The 20333-nt window shown below is 57.4% G+C and overlaps 1 protein-coding gene across 1 annotated transcript; it reads left to right on the forward strand.

Moving 5' to 3' along the window:
- The first annotated feature begins 1648 nt into the window (after positions 1-1648).
- DNMT3B (DNA methyltransferase 3 beta) lies at positions 1649-17049 on the forward strand. The gene is given in 20 exon segments (XM_077787010.1): positions 1649-1785; positions 5319-5445; positions 6121-6215; positions 7242-7400; positions 7884-8072; positions 9175-9333; positions 10049-10156; positions 10897-11038; positions 11382-11510; positions 11924-11968; positions 12334-12413; positions 12697-12809; positions 13188-13371; positions 13614-13698; positions 14242-14387; positions 14536-14626; positions 14774-14800; positions 14803-14987; positions 15615-15700; positions 16842-17049. Coding segments are annotated over 20 exon segments (2397 nt in total). The 5' UTR covers positions 1649-1680; the 3' UTR covers positions 16984-17049.
- Positions 17050-20333: the final 3284 nt, after the last annotated feature.

The raw sequence follows: 20333 nt of genomic DNA on the forward strand, positions 1-20333 counted from the left end.
GTAGCGGTGGGGGAGGATGTGGCGCCCCGGGGGATGCGGGCCCTGGGAGAATGCGGGACCCCGGGGGCTGCGCGATGGACTTGGGGGGCCTGGCGGGTGCGGTGGCGGTGCGGGCCCCGCGCTCCCCTCCCCCGCCATGGGGCGGCGAAGGAGGAGGAGGAGGAGGAGGAGGAGGAGGGGCTGCCCAGCACGGGCAGGGTTAAAGCGCCATGTAACCGGAGCGCGGGGCTGTCGGGGGCCGGCCGGGGCGCGGGCAGCGGCGAGCGGCGGCGCGGCCCCGCTGGACGGCGCGTCCCGCCGCGGCGCAGGTGAGCGCCGGACCAGGGGGACCGGACGGTCCGAGCCGGAGCCGTGGCACATCCTCGTGGGCGGCTTTGTTGTCCGCGGCGGTGGCGGGGGACAATGAGGCGGGAGGGGAAGGCGGCACCGGGCACACCGGAGCGCCGCGGCGGGAGCGCCCCGGCCGGTCTGGCGGTCCCGGTACCCGGTAACCGGGGACTCGCGGCTTCGCCCCGGGGTCTCGGCCAGGGGACAGAGGGTGGTGGGCCCGACCTCCACTTGTTGCCGGCACTCGGCTCTGGGGCGTGTTGTAGGGATCGTTGCTCCCACAGCTTCGGGCATGGTCCCCTAAGTCCCCCTGGTCCCGCCCACCCCTCCGGTCCCGTTGCAACTTTGGGAGTTTCCCGCGGAAGCGCCGCGAGCCCCGGGGGCGCGTCCCGGGACTGTCACGGCGGGGCCGGTGCGGGACCCCCCGCGACCCCGGGGCCGGGCCGGGGCCGGGCCGGGCGCTGCGGCGGGAGGGTCCCCTCGCTGGTACGGCCAGTGATGGCTGCGGGGTCGGGGGGGCCGGGGTCCCCCTGCCCGGCTCGGCCGTCCCGGGCAGCGCCGCCTCCAGGCCGGGGGCACCGTGGGGAGCTGCCGGGGGTACCGGGACACGGCGGCGCTGCTGCCCCGGGCAGAACACCTTTGTTTTCGGTTCTCGGTCGGGGATCTGACAGCGCATCTTCCCTCTCTGTTGGCAGGAAAAGAGATTCCAGGCGGCGCCTCGGGCGCGAAGCCTCCCCGGGGCCGATCCGGAGGGACGGGGTGGCCGGAGCAGGTATCGACCGGAGGGCTGTGCTGGCATCCGCCTCCTGCCGAGCCCGCGGGAGCCTCCGGGGAGGGGAGATCGGCGGACAAGGAGGAATGAACTCTTCGGAGTGGCCCCAGCGTGGGGCACAAGTCCCGGGAAGCCGGGAGAGGGGAGCGGCAGGGGGACTCCTGGGCGAGTGGTGGTCCTGGGGCAAGAGGTAGCCCTGCACCGACCTCCCTCGGAACGGGAGGGCAAGGAGGGGGTGGCTGGAGTGTGCTGCCCTGAGCAGAACTAGTACTCTCCTGCCTCAGTTTCCAGTTTCCAAATTTTTAATCAGCTGAGGAGGGAGGGTTGAGGCCGGGTATCCCAGTCCCGCCTCTGGGGGCTGCACGGACCTGGACGGGCGGCCATGGGGACAGCGAGGTGTCATTGTCATCTTTACGTCCTCTTGTTCAGGGGGAGAATGAAGCGGTGACGACTCCGGACAGAAGACTGACCACCTCTGAGCGGGCCTCACCTGTGCACCACAGCCCCCACAGCCCCCGGCTACTGCCCGCCGGCAGCCCCTGCCCCACGCCGAGGGCTCGGCCCGGCGCGATCCCACCGGGATGAACATGGTAAAGAGCCCGGAGCCGCTGGAGCAGCGCTTGGCGGGGATGGTGGCTGTCCGGGACAAGTCTCCAGCCTGGTCTGCGCTGGGAGAGGAGGGGCCGGTTTGTGTTTTGTTTCTTTTCTTTAACCCAGCTTTGCTGAGAGGCAGCGGGGAGAGCCGGGGTGGGCGCCGAGGGCTGCGGGGGGAGCGGAGCGGGGCAGGAGGAAACCGGGGGAAATGGAGGGAAGTGCCGGAGCGGGAGAGCAGAGAGGCCAGGCACAGGAAGCGGGCAGGGGGAGCCTGCCCTTCGCCCCCTGCCCTTCCCAACGAGCACATCTGCGAAATCGGCGCCTTTCTTACGGAACTGCCAACCCAGCAACTCCTTTCTTCCCAGGATTAGAGGGAAATGTTCGGTTTGGGGAGACTTAAAGGCCATTAGTGTGCACCACAGCCCAGAGCCAGCCCGGCCATTAGGGTCCTTTATTTCTTTTTGTTATTCAAACAGGGCTTGGGCGATGGCTCCATCCCAGCCATGGGTAAAGCTTCCCTCCAGCCTTTTGATATGCATGCCCCTGTCTGGAGGCAAAGTCCGAAACCTCCCCACCTCCTGGGGACATGCACCTGATAACAGGGCGGCCTCTTTTCCCAGCAAGGAAAACTGAAACCAGCCAGGGCCAGGCTGGAGGAGCAGCCCCGGGAGCAGGGGCAGGGGTCCAGTCCAGAGCATGGCCCGGCCAGGTGAGCCCTGCCCACCCTGCCCTCTCTGCCAGGTGAGCCCAGCCATCCTGCCCACTCTGCCCGCTCTGCCCGCTCCAGGCTGGCCGGCAGCTGTGCCCAGGCAGGGACCAGAATTCTCTCTAAGCAGTTAATACTGTGGCATGGTCTTTAACCAGTTTGGCAAATCTTAAAGAAACTGGTGTTGCAAAATGAGGGCGGGCTGTGGAGTCAGCGGGTTCATTGTCTTCTCGGGTGGGATTTGGCTGCAGGGCACGTCCTGGTCAATAGGCAGTGCCGGGGCTGCCACTGGTGCTGGGCTCTTGGGGAGCTTTCTGCACTGGAGCTGGAATTGTGCATTATTTGCCTCCTCATGGGTTCCTGTCTGGAGTTCATGACTGTGGAGCACCCGGTGTGTTTGCAGGGCGCTGGGCAATGCAAACACTGCAGGGTTGGTCTCCTGTGAGCCAGCCCATGTGAGGGCAGTGCTCTGTTTCTTATTATTAATGCCCTGAGTGCACATGTTGGAGTGTTTTTGTGAGGGGAGGCGAGGACAAAGAACCAACCCTTCCTCCCGAGCAGGAGGGGCTGAGCTCACAAGGATGTGGCTCCTGCAGGGACCCTGGGTGGTCAGCGGGCAGCAGGATGGGCTCCTGTGGCTTCAGCACTTGGTGCAAAGAACAGGAGAAGGGGTGGGAATTGCAGCCCTGCTGCATAGGTTTAGGACTTTGGGAGAGGCACTTTTAATGAGCAGTTTGTGCCATGGTCTGCTGGGATGTCCTCAAGTGATCCTGGGCAGTGCAGCTGGAGAAGGGCACGCACCAAGCAGGGAGCTGACGTGCCCGTGCTCACGGCAGGGCCTGTGGCTGTGCACTGCACCTACAGAGCTGTGACCTGTGAGTCCCTGCTCTGCCAGCCAGCTGTTCCTTCCAAAGGGATAACCCTTTTTTCCCACTTTATAACTGGAATAAAGGCCATGTGGGAGCTCCCTAAGCACGTGGCAAAGCTGAGCTTGGGGCATCAGGTGCTCAGTCCTGGCTGTGTCCCTGCTGAGACCTGGCAACTGTGTCACTTAGCCCTTCACCTCCCCAGTGCTGGGTGACAGGACACCCTTGCCTGGTGTGCGGGACATGAGGCAGTTGTGGGGCTGAGGAAGGAAAAGCCATTCTGAAGTGCAAGTTTGAACTTCCTGGACTCAGGCTTCTGACAAAGGAATGAATGCAGAGGTCGTCTTGAGAGTCCCAGTGGAGTTCTGTGGGTGCAGATGTTTGGGAGGGCTGGGAGATATCCTTGCCTGCTTCTGTCCTCCCTGAATCTTACCTGCCTCATGCAGCTCCATCTCCTTGTACCCTTTGGTTCAGATCACCCTCATGCTGGGAGAGCAGCCTCCCTGTGGGGATTCCCAAGGGAGATTCACTTTTTGGTGAGTTTTGCTGGTTTTGGTGGCAGCATTGCTGCCAGACATTGCTGCTGCTGCTGCTCAGCAGCATCGTGGGCTGGGGAGGGGGAGCAGACCAGGAGGAGATGGCCCTGACCTGGCTGTGCTGTGCTGTGGTGGGTTGCTGCATCCTGGAGCATCTGGGGCCGTGTGGGACCATCCCTCTGGGCCGGGGGCAGGCAGCGAGTCTGGGCAGCTCCCAGGAATTGTTTGCTGGGTCTGGGAGCAGATGTGCTGCAGCAGAGGGATTTCTGCACACACAGCTGTGGGGGGTTATGCAGCTCCTGGTGCCATTCCTCTCCTCCCTTTGTCCAAGGGGGAGGCAGTATGTGCACTGAGGTGTCTACCTGTGGAGGTGGGTGCTGGACACCTGTTTTCCTTTGTGTTTGAGTGTTACAGGTTTTTAACTCTGCCCTCTGCGTCCAAACCATCCAACTCCAACTGGTCTTTGTTTGTCAGAGGTGCTGACAGATGATTTCAAAGCAGAAATCTCAATTGTTAGGGCAGTAGTTGGAGGCGATGCAGAACGGGAATGACACAGAAGGGGCGGTGGGCTGGAGCTGGGGTCTCTCTGGGGCTGAGAGGGGTGTTACTTTGGCTTGCTAACAGGGCTGTAGGTGGGCAAAGCCCTGTGAGCTTCTTAGCTCTTGAGTTATGTGCTGCTGAAATGAGTGTGCTGCTGAAATGAGTGTGCTGCTGAAGAGACAAGTTGCAGCACAGACCCATAGCCCGGCAATGAGGCAGCATAGTTCATGGCATCCGGGTGCCTCTGGGAGAGCTGGGAGCTCCCACTCCAGAAAACAGGAGCCAGGGAGGGCACCCAAGGGAAGGCAGCAAGCAAGGCAAGCCCCAGCTCTGCAGGGACACCAGGGCAGGGGCTGCCAGGATGCACAGCCCCTTCACCTGGGGCAGGGCAGCTGAGGCCAAGAGCGGTCAGGAGGAGTTTTCTCTCTCAGCGAGAGTTTGATGCAGGCTCCAGGACTTTGTCCCCCGTGGCGGGCTGCCTGCCTGTCCTACTGCTGTGGGAACAGCCCACCCACCTCTGGGCGTGCTGGGCAGCTGGAATACAGGGAGACCAGGGAGGCTGGTGGCCCAGGGGTGGGCTCTCCCCAGGGGTGGGCTCTCCTCAGGGGTGGGCTGGCCCCTGGTTTTTACAGGGTGGGCGGGCAGTGCAACTCCCCTCCAGACAGGATCTGTCACAGTGAGCTGGGGCAGCTCCGAGCCAGCCTACAGATGTTGGGCAAAAACCTGGTGTTCCCTAAGGATAAGTGGGTTGCATCTGGGACCTCAATTAGATGGAGCTGGTTGGCCTCTAGGGTCACCACATTTCTGTGGAGGTTATGTGCAAGTGCTGTTTATTTCCCAGGACCTTTACTTGCATCTCCAGTCAAATCCCTCTAAGGGCACAACAAAAGCTGGCTCAAGGACCTCACTCTGTCTGCTTTGCCCTCCCCTGGGCTTCCTTGCACAGCTGAATTTCCTTTCCATTCTGGCTTCTACAGGCGACCATGAAAAAGGACAAGAGCCATGGGCAGGATGAGGCAGACTGCAGGGCAAAGCTGATCCTCATCAACGGGGACAATGCACCTGGTGTTGTACTGGAGGCGAAAGGGAAGCGCAGCACTCCAGGTGAGGGTCACCACACTGAGCCCAGAGTGCTCCAAGGATGCACAGGGTTGGGGATGTCACAGCCTCTGTCCCAGGCTTTGCTGGGGGATGAAGTGCTGTGGTTGTGGCCAGAGTCCCCATCATGACCCCAGTGGATTTCTGTGATTGAGGAGCACATCCAGGCCATGGTATGGTGGTGGGTGCTACACTGGGATGCTGGCTCGCCCCTGATAGTTTAACCCCCACGGAGTGAGGGAAACGGGGGGGGCCCTCCAACCTGAGGGGTGCCATTGACCTGAGGGGCTGCATCGCTGCTCCTGGGATTCTCCAGTCAGGGTTCCCAAAATCCACCTCTTGGGTTCACAAGATCCTGCTTTAAATGACCTGGTGACGAGCCTGGAAGAGCTGGCATGTGGCCTCCTTGTGCCTCTGAGCTTTCAGATTCAAGGGAGTAGATAAGAATAACCCCATGCTTGCTGCTGGTCCCTCCCAGTTTTAGGACAGGTGTGTGATCTGGGGCTGTGGTGCCACAGTGGGGAGCCCTGGGGACACCACTTGTCTCTGCCTCCAGCCACATATCTCCGAGATGAGGTTTTGGTGTCTCCAAATTGTGACTGTGGGAGCAGTGGGAAGCTGGGGCATGCAAGGACATGGCCAGTTGGGCTTGCAGAGCCTGAGGCTGCTCTGTCTTTGCAGATTCCAGGGGCCTGGGGCTGAAGAAGGAGAAGAACAGCAATGGAGACCTCTCCAAGGAGGACCTGGCCTGGCCACTCAATCTGCCAGTGCAGAGGGTAAGTGAACACCTAGGGTGTTTTTTTGGGTAGTGTGTGGACAGCATCTGATGCCAGGATCCTCATCTCATTCCCTCTGGGCTTTTCTTGTGCTCAGCGCCAGAGGAACAATCCGGTGATGAATGCAATACTCACAGCGTAATGTTTTAATTTTTAAATTCCTGCTTCTCATGATACAGCAGTAGGAGGGGGTGGTGTGGGATGCAGTGATGCCCATTACATGTTGCAGCAGCCTAATAAAATGATTTTGCTGATATTTTCTTTAAAGTCTTGACTGTATTGATAGACTGAAACATCTCATGCCTCCCACTGTTGGGGTGAGCTGCTTTTAGCTGCCATGGGGCTGGACCCCAGTTTCATCCACCCTCTTTTGTTGACTAGGTTGACAAACCTCCAGGGTCTGGAAGCATTTTTGCCTTCTGGCTTTATTGTTTTGAGTTAGAATTAAAACCCAAGGTTGGAGATCTGCCTGAGATGAGGCAGTTTCCAAAAGAAAGAGCCATAAATCCAGTGGGTGAACATTGAGCTTTCCCACTATGTTTAGTTTGGGGGCTCTTACTGCAAAATCTCATTTAATTTTGAACCTCTGTAATGCTGAGTGCAGGCAGCAAGTCTGGGCTGTACTGTACCTCTGACCACCAGGGAAGGGCTGCCCTGGGTGCTGCTGCAGGGCTGGCTGTGAGAAAGAGCACCCATGGGAGTGTGAGAGCATCCAGGGTGTGTAAGTGGGTCCATGCTCTGCTGTGGTCTGTGGCTCTCCTGGCACCCCAGTCCTCCCAGCTGTGGCTCCTGCTGTCTATCATTCTGGGTGCAGTGGGCTGCAGCAGTGGGGCTCCTGAGCCTTGCAGAGATGCTGTGGAGCAGAAAGTTGCCCAAAAGGGCTCAGCACAAGGTGCTTCCAGCATCTGTCTCCTCTCACCTTCCCCGGGGCACTGCCTGTGGTGCTCAGCCCCATGAGGCACAGAGTGTCCGTGTCCCCATGTGAGGAGGGCGCACCCATGCTGTGGCCCCTCCCTGTTCTGGTAGTAGGTGCAACTTTGGGGCAGTGCTGGGTGGGAGAGCAGCCTCAGGCAGAAGCCCACCCTGTGCCTCATGTTCCAGGCAGGGCGGACCCGGCAGGAGATGCGGATCAAGGAAGCAGCACGCAGCGTGGAGACTCTCAGGGACCTGCCAACTCCTGTGCGGGTGAGGCTCTGGCAGGGCCAGGGCTTCCCTGGGGCTTCCCGTGGGCTCCAGGGGCTTGTACTGCTGCTGTGCCCTGGTCAAGTGTCTTGAGAGATGGTGCAGCCTCCCTGTGCCTCAGTTTCCCCTGTGAAGGGGATGTGTTTGTACTGTATTCTGCCCCTGCTATGAGCTGGGTGCATTGAGCACCCTGGGGGGGATTTGGGACAGGAAAAAGGGAGGGGGCAGTGGTGCACCATTTGCTCTGGGTCTGGCAGGTAAAAGCAGAGCAGTTCTCCTGCAGATGCCCCCATTAAGGCCTCTACTCTATTCATGGCTGCAGTGGTGCCCTCACTCCCTGGCTTCCCCTCTCCCATCCCAACTGCAGGGCTGGGGGATGACATGGGGTTGTGTGTGATGTGGGGAATGGGGATGATGTGGGGCAGGTCTCTGCTCCCCCTGTCCCTCTCCCTGCTGCATTCATACTCCTCTACCTCCGCCATGCAGAGCTCCAGGCGCCGCTCTGCCGTGCCCACACCTGTGACCATCGACCTGACAGAGGAGGACTCCCAGGACTCGTCCCGGAGCAGCAGCACACTCTCTGGAAGCAGCTCCCAAGAGGGGCAGAACGGCTCTGCTGACCTGGGGGCCGAGGAGGCAGAGAGCAGAGACATGGGCATGGCGCTGGAATACCAGGTACGGAGGGGCTGAACTCTGCTCCTGCACCCAGGATGGTGTGGGGCAAAGATGAACGTCTGTGACTTGTCCCTAAACAAACTTGGAAACCTCAGTGCTGTTTCTCCTGCCCACCCTTCCCTGCCTGCCTGATGTTGCCAGGCTGTCTCCATCTATCAGGCTTGGATGCTTTGGGGACCAGCCCCGCCAAACTGCCACTGGTGCCACACGTGAGACACACATGAGTGTGCCGTGTGCCATGCCCTGCTCAGACAGGCAGTTGCATGTGCAGAAAACATTTCTGTTGGGGATGCTGGAGAGAACCGAAGCTGCTGGGGCTGCAGAGCAGGATTCAGCGCCTGCGGGCCGCAGGGCAGGGCCCCAGACTTGCAGGAATTGGGCAATTGCATCTTGCTGCATAATTAAGTATGTAATTGCAGAACAAAGCTGGGAAGGAGGGCTCTGCAGGCAGAGAGGTGACTTTTCTCTGTGTGAGGTTCCTTGCTGTGCACAACTCAGCGTGGCCTGCGATGGGTCACACCAAAATTCTTGGCTTTTCTTTTTCTTCTCTGTTTTCGTGCTCTCTGCAGCAGGAACAAGAGGAGGGTGGGTAGGTGTCCTCTCCCTGGGGTGCAGCCATACAACACAGGCTGAGCTGTGAGCCCTGTGAAGGGGCTGCTCTGTGCCAAGGAGGAGCCTCATCTGCTGAGAGCACCCAGGGAACAGCCTTGGTGCAAGGCTTCCCCGTGTTTGCAGAGACCCTGGGAGGGCAGGCAGGAGTGGACACGCACGGGGCTCGTGCCAGGTGGGCTGTGCAGGATGGAGCATGCACCACGCCGTGTGCCAGGCATGGGCTCTGTATGGGGCTGGCACACACAGGCCTCCCCACCAAGCTCAGCATGGATCAGGGCTGGGATACAGTGCTGCCAGGGGGGAATGGCTTGGCCCTGTGCTTGAGGGAGTGGTTGCAGTTTTTGGAGATCACTGCACAGAGGCTCTACACTCATGACACACATGGCAACACACCAGGGCTATCCCCTCTGCTCCAGGGCTCTCCTGCACAGCTGCCCAGACAAAATGGAGAGTTTGGAGTTTTGGCTGATGTGTTGTGTTGTGCTTTCAGGATGGGAAGGAATTTGGAATCGGGGAGCTTGTCTGGGGAAAGATCAAAGGTTTTTCCTGGTGGCCTGCGATCGTCGTCTCCCACAGAGCCACGGCCAAGCGCCAGGCAGTCTCGGGCATGCGGTGGGTGCAGTGGTTTGGAGACGGGAAGTTCTCCGAGGTAAGCCTGCTGCCCAGCCCGGGACACCCTTCCCAGCACGTTTCTGCCCCTCCTGAGGCTGGCTGTGGGGGTGTATGTGCTCCTGCAGCCTCCCAGGCCTCCCATTGTTTAGTTAACCAGGCCCTGGCAGGTTCTCATGGCTCTGGTGTCTGTAACTAATCTCTGTAGGCTGGTGACAGCATCCAGACATGGGGACATCTGCCTGACCACTTCACGGGGTTTTGTCCATGCGCCAGAGCTTCTCTTGTCACTCCCTGCCTGGGGAGGGATGTCCCCTCAGAGCCCTGTCACCCTCACAGAATCAGTATCCTGAGCTGGAAGGGACCCACAAGGATCTTCAAGTTGCACTGCTTCCCTGCACAGGACACCCCTAAAGTCCCACTATATGTGTCATGCAAACACTCCTGGAGCTCTGTCAGGCTCCTGCCATGACCACTTCCCTGGGCAGTGTGTTCTAGTACCCAGCCATGAACCTTTTCCTGATATCCAGCGAAGATATCCCACCCCTGCCATGCTGCAGGCAGGAGGGGGGAAGTGCCGTGCTGGTGTCACGCCAGCAGTGCCGGCAGAGGGTGCAGCCCACCCGTCCTTGTCACTGCTGCTCCTGGCAAAGCTGCCACCACGCTTCCTCCTGTGGGGACTGCACAGTGCTGGGGGGACATGGCCCAGCAGGGCATTCCCATCTCACAGGTGACATCTTGGTGCTCTCTCCCAGGTTTCTGCAGACAAACTGGTGGGACTGATGGCCTTCAGGCAGCATTTCAATTCCTCCACGTTCAACAAGCTGGTGTCCTACCGCCGTGCCATTTACCACGCTCTGGAGGTAGCCACCAGGGGTGGGCGGATGGGTGAGGAGGTGCCAGCTGAACCAGCTGGGCTGTGGGTGGCTGGTGGGATGGGATGCAGTAATACCCTCCTTTCACTGCTGAGATTATTTCCAAGTGCAGCTGTGGGGCCAGACTCTGCTTATCCTGAGGGTTTAGGGGTAGCTGCTGCGCCAGGGTCTCACTGCTCCAGAACCCCAGGCCAGTCTCCCTGTGAGGGCTTGGGTGTGGCAGCATCATGGCAGCAGGGGAGTGCCAGGATGGCCAGAGGTGTCCTGGGTCAGTGCCAGATGCCCTTTGAAGTCAGGGCTAGTGCTGAGCACCTGTGAATCCAGTCCCCATCCAAGGGATGCACCACATGTCAGCCTATGGGGCTGCAGACCCACAGGCACCTCTTCTGCCTTTTCTTCCTGCCACTTGCCATGGAGCAGAATATGGGCAAGAGCTTTGGCTGGCCTGTCCCTGCTTCTGGCTCCGAGAGGGGGCTGGTGGAGGACAGATGGGCTCCTTGCAGGGATGGAGGCACCCTTGGCTATGGCCAAGGGCACACCCAGAACAGGAATTCATCAGCTGCCACCATCCTGGGGCCACCGAACCCCTGTGTGTGTGTGTGTGTGTATGTGTGCTGGGTGGGCAGGGGGCCTGGGGCTGTGACCCTGGCAGGCTGTGGCTGCGCCGTGACAGAGACCACCCTGTCACCCTGTCACCCTCTCTGTCCCCTGCTGCCCATCCTCATCAGGTGGCCCGGAGCCGGTCGGGGAAGACGTTTACAACTGGCCCCAGGGAATCACTGGAGGAGCAGCTGAAGCCCATGATCGACTGGGCAATCACTGGCTTCAAACCCCTGGGGCTCAAGGGACTGCGGCCACCCAAAGGCTCAGGTGAGATGGTGGCATCAGCTGGCTGAGGGCTGGTGGAGGGCTGGCATGGGCTGGGGCCACTTGGGGCTGGCCCCAGCTGAGCCTGCTCACCCTGTGCAGTCTAGTCCCAAGGTGATCCTGGGGCTTCTCACTGGGCCCTCAGTAGCATTGCAAAAAGTTGGAGCAGCCTCCAAGCCCCATGGAAATTGGACATGGCAGAGCCTTGTGCCATTTGTGAGGACCCAGGTGGCCAGGAAGGGTCCTGCTGTGGCTGGGGTGAGACCTGGCAGGCCTTGGCAGGAGGTGCCCTGGGCCAGTCCTGAGGTTGGAGGCTTGTCCTTAAGGAGGTTCCTTTTCCTTGCAGAGAATGGGGTGCTGAGGAATGGGACAGAGGAGGTGGTGTCCCTTGAACAGTGCCCCCCCACCAAGAGGCTGAAGACCTATCCCTACAACAGCAGCAAGGAGCAGCGTGTGGAAGAGGACCAGACCCGAGGTAACCAACAGAGAGAGCTGGGGAGTGGCTTGGCCTGGGCTGTGCACCCCAAGAGCACTGGGAAACCATTCTGGCCAAGGGCTTGGCTCTTCCCAGGAGCCTGGTTTATGAAGGCAAAAGCTTTTGTGGTGTGGTGGTGCTGGTTAGTGCCTTACAAGACACCAGCAAGCCCAACTGCAAGATATGGGCTGGGCCCCACTAGTGGCTCAGCTTGGAGCATGACCATGTGCTGCCATGCTGAGCTCTAATATCTCCATCAGTGAAAGGATGTGGGCTTTGCACCAAAATCTCTCAGCAAAGCTGGAGCAGTTCTAATGTGAGAAACAAGGCACCTGTAAGCAGACTGCATTTAAAGTTTGTAACATAAGGAATGATAATGTCTTTTTTTTTTTTCTCTTTTCAAATTTATAAAGAGCAAATGGTTTCTGAAGTTACGAGCAACAGCGGGAAGCTTGAAGGTAAACACTGGCCCTGGCTCTCCTTGGAAGAGGTGTGAGGTGCTGGGGGTGCCAGCAAGGGTCGTGGCTCCCTTTTCAAATACACCATGTAGGAGGGGGACGGGGTGCAGAGTGGAACAGGGTGCTGAGTGGGGCACAGAGTGCTTGGGGGGACGAGGTGCTGAGCAGATCCTCCATGGGAGCCACAACCACATCTGGATGTGGTTCCAAGGGCAGGCCCCATTTGGGTGTAGTTCTGAGTGCAGGCTTTATCCAGACATGGCTCCAAGGCGAGGCTCCTGCCTCTGCAGCCTGTGGTGGGTGTAAGGGGGCCCTGCCCTGGGTGCTCCCTGCCCTGGGTGAGTGCAGCTCTCTCTGTCCCACAGAGAGCTGTTTGTCCTGCGGGAGGAGGAACCCGGCCACCTTCCACCCACTGTTCAAGGGGGGCCTGTGCCAGACATGCAGGGTAAGTGATGCTGTGCTGGGGCTGAGCGGGAGCCTGGGGCCAGAGGATGGGGCTGGGACCCAGCCAGTGCTGCTGGGACAGGGCTGGCTGTGCCAGGTGCTGGCCATGCTGTGTGTCCCACGGGGCTGTCCCTCGGCGTGTCCTCACCACCTTGAAACACTGAGGATGTGCATCTCCAAAATCTTGGCATGTACTGAGAATGGAGCAAATCTGTGTTTTCCACTGTCTGAGCATGGTTCCTGATCCTCTGTCCTTCTCTGCCTCCTGGATGTCCTTTTGCTAGGATAGATTCCTGGAGTATTTCTACATGTATGACGAAGATGGGTACCAGTCCTACTGCACTGTCTGCTGCGCAGGCAAGGAGCTGCTGCTCTGCAGCAATTCCAGCTGCTGCAGGTGAGCCTCCTGTCTCTGCTCCTGGGGCTGAGGGCCTGGCATCCTTCCCAGGGAGCTGCAGGAGCAGGGTCCTCCATGAACCTGGGCAGGGGCTGTGCTTCTCCCCAGCTGGCTGCCATGCAGCATATCCCAATACAGCCTACCTACCCTTACTGAGCCAGGTATCACCTGAATAAGCCCTGTGGAGATTGGCAGGAGACTTACCTATGCCTTGGTCACCAGCTTGTGTTAGCAGCTCTAATAACCAGGGTACTGCCTGGAAAAATATCCTGTACAATGGTGGGGGCTCCAGTCTATGGCAAGGGAGACTCCAGGAGAAGTTGGGGTGACCCAAAGGGGTTGTTGAGGTGACAAGCACAAGCTGTTGTGGTTTGGCAGGTGCTTCTGTGTGGAGTGTCTGGACGTGCTGGTGGGGAGAGGGACGTCGAGCAGAGTAAAAGAGCAGGAGCCCTGGAACTGCTACATGTGCCAGCCCCAGCAGAACCACGGCGTGCTGCAGCGCCGGCAGGACTGGAACACTCGCCTGCAGGACTTCTTCACCAGTGACAAGGGACAGGAATATGTAAGGGCTGGGGCTAGGGAGCCTGATGTGCTGGGATGTGGGGAAGAGGGTTAGTGAGGGCAGGGCAAACGATCTGGACTTCCTCTTCCCTCTGCTTTGGTCTTGGTCACCCACCCCTTTCCAAGGGTGCCCAGCTCTTGGTCCCACAGATGCTCTCCTGAAGGTGGAGGTGCTGCATTCAGAGCCTAATGGGACAATGCAGCACTGTCAGGGCTGGGGCTTCATGGCTGTTTCCATTGCAGGCTGCACCCAAAATCTACCCAACAGTTCCTCCAGCCAAGAGGAGGCCAATTCGAGTGCTCTCGTTGTTCGATGGGGTGACAACAGGTGAGGCAGTAGGGAAGCACTTCTGGGCAGCTCTCAGCACTGGGCATTGGGGATGAATCATTCCATGGGCTCAAACCTGTCTCTAAAAGCATGGTGGGGAAGAGGGGGTGAAAGCAGGAAGATCACCATCAGAAGAGGGATGAGGGCAGGGTCTCCCTTTCCTGCTGCACAAGGCTGTGGAGGAGGGGAGGGATGGAGGGGAGGGTATGTGTTGGCATCTCACAGAGGTGTTCCTGCTGTGCCAAGTGTGATCTGGGGTGGCTGGTTCCCTTGAGAAGCCAGAGCTGTGGGGACACCAGTAACCAGTACTCTGAAGTGCCTGAGGGGCAACTGGTTTGGCTCAGTTCACTCAGCTCTGGCATTCTGCTTTCTGGGAGCAAACCTGCCTGGAGGAATGGGTCAAATTAAAGTTTACTCACCCTGAAGTGTTGTTTGACTACACCCACCTAGGACACCCAGGAGCAGCCACATCGAGCGGCGCTGACGAAGGAGACTTGGAGGCTAAGGAGAGCAGTGCCACCTCAGACCTCTGCCCGCTGGCAGGGTACACAGTGCTGAAGGACTTGGGCATCCAAGTGGAGAAATACATTGCCTCAGAGATCTGTGAGAACCCCATCGCCACGGGCAAAGTGCGGCCTGAGGGCAACATCACCTACGTGCGTGATGTCAGGAACATAACCAAGAGAAATGTGAGCTCTGCTTCTGTGGGACATGGCACCACGGGGGCATGGGTCTCACCCCACCAGCTCTGGGACAAGCTTGTGCCCTGCCCCATCGGGGAGGAGAGACATGTTTCTGTGGCACTCCCTAATGGTCTGGGTTGTCTGTTCTCTGCAGATTGAGGAGTGGGGTCCTTTTGACCTGGTGATCGGTGGAAGCCCCTGCGACGACGTGTCCCTTGTCAATCCAACCAGGAAGGCCCTGTTTGGTAAGGCTGCTTTGCCTCTGCTGGGCTGCATACCTTGGGATGTTCCTGGGCCCTGGAGCCTCCTTACAACCTGGGGAAGTGGTTCAGCCCCAGGCTGTGTTGCTGATGGGCTGTCTCCATACTCATCTTGGTGGGGAGGGCAGCCAGGCCCCCCAGCTCCACACCCCGTGCCCCAGCTGGTCCCAACCTGCTGCTCGGCTTTCTCCTCGCAGAAGGAACCGGGAGGCTGTTCTTCGAGTTCTACCACCTGCTCAACTACGCTCGTCCCAAGGCAGGCGAGGAGCGGCCCTTCTTCTGGATGTTTGAGAATGTGGTGGCCATGAGGATCAACGACAAGAGGGACATTTCCCGGTTTCTGGAGGTAGGGATTGCTGACAGCTGTGGGAAAGGCGTTGGAGCAGGTGACATTTGCTGGGCTGTGCAGGGTGTGCCGGGTGTGAGGGTCTGGCTATGGTTTCCTGTGGCCCTGATGCTGGAAAACCCCCTGCCTGGTGCACATGCCAAGGAATCAAGTTTACTCTTGGCTCTGGATCCTCCCCTCTGGCTTTCATCAGGTCAAACCCAAGCACAAGTCCTCTGGGGGAGGGGTTTTGCCATCCTTGCAGAAAGCATCTGTTCCCAGCAATGCCTGTTATTTCTAGGAGAGGGGGGGTCAGGGCTGGGAAGGAGTTTTAACTCTGTGGTAGCCAGGATGGGTTGTGGGACCACTGGTGTAAAATCACCATTGAAGGCTGGTCCTGGTCCATAGGAACCAGCATTGAGCACCCTGTGATGGTTGATAGCTGCTGGCCATGGCCACGGCCTGGGAGCTCATGTGGCCACCCAGGCCGTTCTCTGGTGTGAAACAGGGTTTGTGGGAGCTACATCATTTTGAGGATATCCTGACAACTTTTAAGTCCCTGCAGTGCAGTGGGAAGGGCTGTCCATGCAGGAGAGAATCAAGTCAACATATCCTCTAACTTTAATTTCCCCTCTTTTTGGCTTGCAGTGTAACCCAGTTATGATTAATGCGATCAAGATTTCAGCTGCCCACCGAGCTCGTTACTTCTGGGGCAACCTCCCCGGGATGGACAGGTCAGTCAGCCTGCTGTCCTTGGATCTCTCACTGTAGTTTTGGTTTGTTTTTTAGTGCCCATATATGTGGGTTTTTTTGTCTCCCTGGCTCTAAGCCCAGCTCCTGGTAGCAAGAAGCCACAGCTCCCACATGGGGCAGCTTCCCTGCAGTGATGTGCACACGATAATTAATGCTCTTACTAATAAGCAATGATGAGTCTGCAGGGGAGAAGCGTAGCAGCATCCCCTGCCCTGGCCCTGAAGGTTTTGGAGGGAGGAGTGATAGGGTTGCTCAGGGTGCTGTGGTGGGTCTGGCTGGGGGTGCACATGTGGATTGCCTTTATGGTAGGGCCCAGGCTGATGTGGGGGTTCTGTATGGCAGCCCTGTGCCCCCTCAGTGCAGTGGTTGTGGGTTTATGGAGGGGAACTGAGTGGCTGCTGTGGCTGTGGTGGGTGGTGTGGGGGAGCTCACACCACAGCCAGCAGTTGCTCTGGCAAAGCATGAGTGCACCCTGCTCAACTGCTGGTTGCATCCCTAGCATCCTGAATTCATGACAAAACACAACAGAAATACTGGGAGTAGATAAATCCAATTACAAGCAGTCCATTACACCACATATGTGTGACAAAACTTGAAGGTTTTGCACCGCTTCTAGCCAGTAAACACAAGAAAAGGGATAAAATACTTGTTTGCTTATTTTTAAATTGCCAGTATTTGTTGGAGTTAACACTGTGCTGAAGGCATTTGAAAGTAAAATAACAATTCCAAGCCTTTGTCATGTGAAATGGCTGTTGGACTTTCATCTGTCTGATTGTAAGGGAAGTGCCCAGCCCATGACTCAGAGCGACTCAGTCCCATCTCCACGGAGTAGCCCTGGGGCAATGCTTGCAGAGGTGCTGCTGAGCAGAGGCAGGTGGGATGTGGATGCCCAGGCACAGGAGCCTTGCCAGGAAATCCTACAGGTGCAGGGCACTGGGGATGGTGGGAAGCCACAGCCTGGCCCCATCCAGAACTGCTCAGGTCGCGTGGGGCTGGAGAGCTGAATCCCCACCCATAGGAGACTCCTGATGTCTTTGGGTGGCGTGGGAGTGGTGCTGCCCAGGGAAAGGAATTCCTGCTCCTGCTGTGCCTCACCTGCCCTCTCCTGCCTCTGCTCCACAGGATCTTTGGCTTCCCCCTCCCCTACACGGATGTCTCCAACATCAGCCGCGGGACTCGCCAGAAGCTGCTGGGGGGATCGTGGAGTGTCCCTGTCATCCGGCACCTCTTCTCCCCACTCAAGGATTACTTTGCCTGTGAATAGCAAACGGAGCGTCCCTCGTCTCTCTGGTAAAGACGCACAGCACCGCCGCTGTGGCGGGAGAGGGACGGGCACGGCCACCGGAGCGCCAGGGCCCCGTCCCTCCCCGGCCACGCGCGGCGGGATGGCAGCCTGGCCCCGCCGGGAGAGCCGAGGAATGTCTGTAACCAAAGAACCTGGCAGGGCAACTTCTTTAAAGGGACTAACAGTGATACGTAGGAAATGATGGACAAGCTTTAATTACCCAGCACACGAAGCTCTATGCATCACTGATGAGATGGGAGTCTCAACCTCCAGAGCATTAACTATTCCTGTTTAGCCTGGAGCTGGGAAGTCACCACTTGCTGAGCAGCCAGTGTGCGGGCAGCTGCTGGGGAGCTGCAGGCAAACCTGAACTACAGTGAATTGGTGCTTTTCCTAAACAAACAAAACCTCTTGAAGTAACTGCCAAAAACCCCCAAACCGTAGCAGCAGGTGTAAGGGATCCTGCTCAGGTTACACACTGAACACAGGATCATGCAGAAACCAAATCTTTTTTGTTTTTATTCTTTTTGATAAAGTTTAATTTTCTTGTTTTAATGTCTATTGCTGCTTTAAGGCATTACATAAGAATGTGGAGATTCCTAGACCTGAATGTAGCTGAAACTGAACTGTGAGGTGATAGAATTACTTTTCTAGCTAGAACTAAAGAAATATTGTTTTATATGTTTGGTTGTAGTTTACAAATATTCACTACTTCCTTTTTAAAGCATCTAAAACCTCTCCTTACATTTTAAAATCCTGCTGAATGGTTTGAAAGCTTACACAGTAACTGGAGCAGGGAGGCTCCAGGGTCTGTAAAGGAAAATATTCTTGGAGCATCCATTTCCCCAGTGAATGTGGTATATCAGCAGGAAGGACAGTGTAATGGTCAATGGCACCCTCAAATCTCAGCACCCCAAATGTCATGTAGGATGTCATGAACCCAAGCAGTGGTGACAGGGCATTCCTTCCAGGGAAAATTCCACCCAGCCTTTGTGGAGTGCAGGGACCAGGAGTGCAGCACTGCTCTTGCCTGTGCCCATCTCATGCTGTGCACAGGGAATGGGACAGTGAGGCAGGAAAGCACTGCCACTGCTGGGGGGTCTTGGGGCTGTACCTCTCCTTCCCTGTGCTCCCATCTCCCTGTGCATCCCTGTGCACAGAGATGGGATTGTGTGCCTGGCCCCAGCCTGGCAGCACCCTGGGGGCTCCTGGGGCTGTACCCCAAAACTGGCAGCTCCTGTGGCTGCCACTGTGCTCACTTTTGATTGCCTTCTTCTACTCCCCAGCTTTGCCAGAGTGATTATCATGCTTTCCATGAAGTTCTGGGCACGCTGAGCCTGTGGCCAGCAGGAAGGTGCAGGTGCCAAAACCTTCCGCCAGGTTTTCTGTAGCCACCAGGCTACTGTTCCAACAGGCATCTCTGGGGATTCTGAATTCCAATGCACATTTCAATGCACTGAAACGATTCCCCCCTTGGTCCCTCTGTCCTCCCCTACCTCTGCTGTCACCTGGCTCTGGAAGAGCCCTTGAGTGCCATCTCAAAATTATTCAGGTTCAAACCATGAGCCAACCCTCCACCCAATCAATGCCAGGCTGCCTTGCTCTCTTGCAAGGTGCTGCACAGCATCACTGGGAAGAACTTTTCTCCCAGCTTCTTCTACCTCGCTGGCACCCCTGTCCTTGTGGTGGAGGACAGCAGCCTCCCATTTTCCACCCTTGCGTGCAGTTTTCCATCCCAGCTCTGAGAACCATCTTCTCTTGGTCTCCAGTCCAAGGCTGTGCTTGGGAATGGGGACACCAAGGGAACCCTAGGTAGTTTAAAATATTTTTTCCCCTGTTTTAAGCTGGAGGTTACTCTTTAGAGAGAACTCTATGGGGGGTTCATTCTTGGTGACTTGTTCAAGCCACATGCCTTAATTAAGAAAACTCTGAGGAAAGCCAAGCAGGCTGGTCCAAGTCACTGCTGGCACATCCAATGCTTGACAAGTGCTTGGGGACAAGTAGCACCCTCTTGCCACCAGTCCCTGGACTGGGAAGATGGCAGGGTGGGTTCTGTGCATGCTGGAGGTGTTTGGGAAGCCTTGGCATTGCCAGCACTGCACCAGCTGCTTTTGGACTCCTCGCCAATCTGTGATCCTTATGTCCAGCTGGACCCCAGCCACAACACTAATTCCTCATCCCAGGTCCTTGCAGTCCCAGTTTGGAGCCCAGTGTGGGGCCTGAGGGCAAGCAACCACCCAGTGCAGGGGCTCAGGGTGACAGCCCTCCTCTGCTCTGGTGGGCTTGATTTTTCCACACTGGGCCAACACGTGCCCTCCACTCCATGGCATCCCTGATCTTATGTACTCCAGATCTCACATCCTTTCCTATCTGATCAAAAGGAAAACAAATAGATGAGGGAAAAAAAGGACTTGGGGAAAGTAAACAAAGATAAAAGAGGAATGAGAATTGTCTTGGCATTAAGCTCTCTTGATGAGAATTGTAGTAGACAAGTCTTCCTTGAAATGTTTTTCCCTGTAAGAGCTGCCTTTTATTTTGAATTTATGAAATGTTAAGGGAGGGGCATCTCAGAAATTCCTTTTTAAGACTTTTTTTAAAGGTTTCTAACTCTCCCTGGTGCTATTTTTTTAGATTAAGGATTTCTAATGTTGAACATGTTGCGGGTTTTTATACAATCTTTTAAAAATGAGAGAAATGTATCATTTTTAACACATTTCACAGTTTTTGTATCCTGGAGTGTGGAAACTCGCAACTCTGCCTTGTCCACATGATTTCACTGGTTTCCATGTGGGAAAAAAAATGTCGACAGTTTACCATTTATGATGTCTGATTAAAAAATGAGTATTTCTGTACGGCTGGACAGTCTTATTGGGTGAATAAACGGGGTTCACAGTGGGAGGAGGGGCACAGCCAAGGACCCGAGCTGCCCTTCTCCTGCCCCTGAGGTGACACCAAGGTGGCTGGTGCTGGTGTGCCAGGAGAGCTGGAGCCGTGCCGGGGATTGGGGTCTGGTTGTGCCGGGGTTCGGGGCCAGGCTCTGCCAGGGGTTGGGGTCCGGTTGCGCTGAGGGTTCAGGGTAGGGTTGTGCTGGGGGTTTGGGGCTGGGCTGTGCCATGGGTTGGGGTCTGGTTGTGCTGTGGGTTGGGGTCTGGTTGTGCTGTGGGTTGGTTCTGGTTGTGCTGGGGTTCAGTGTCCAGTTGTGGCGGGGATTTGGGGCCGGGCTGTGCCAGGGTTCGGGCCGGGCTGTGCCGGGGTTTGGGCCCAGGCTGTGCTGGGGCTTGGATCCGGTTGTGCCGGGGTTTGGGTTCTGGTTGTGCCGGGGGTTCTGG

The sequence above is a fragment of the Lonchura striata genome, chromosome 17, assembly GCF_046129695.1.
Source record: "Lonchura striata isolate bLonStr1 chromosome 17, bLonStr1.mat, whole genome shotgun sequence".
Taxonomy (NCBI): Eukaryota; Metazoa; Chordata; class Aves; order Passeriformes; family Estrildidae; genus Lonchura; species Lonchura striata.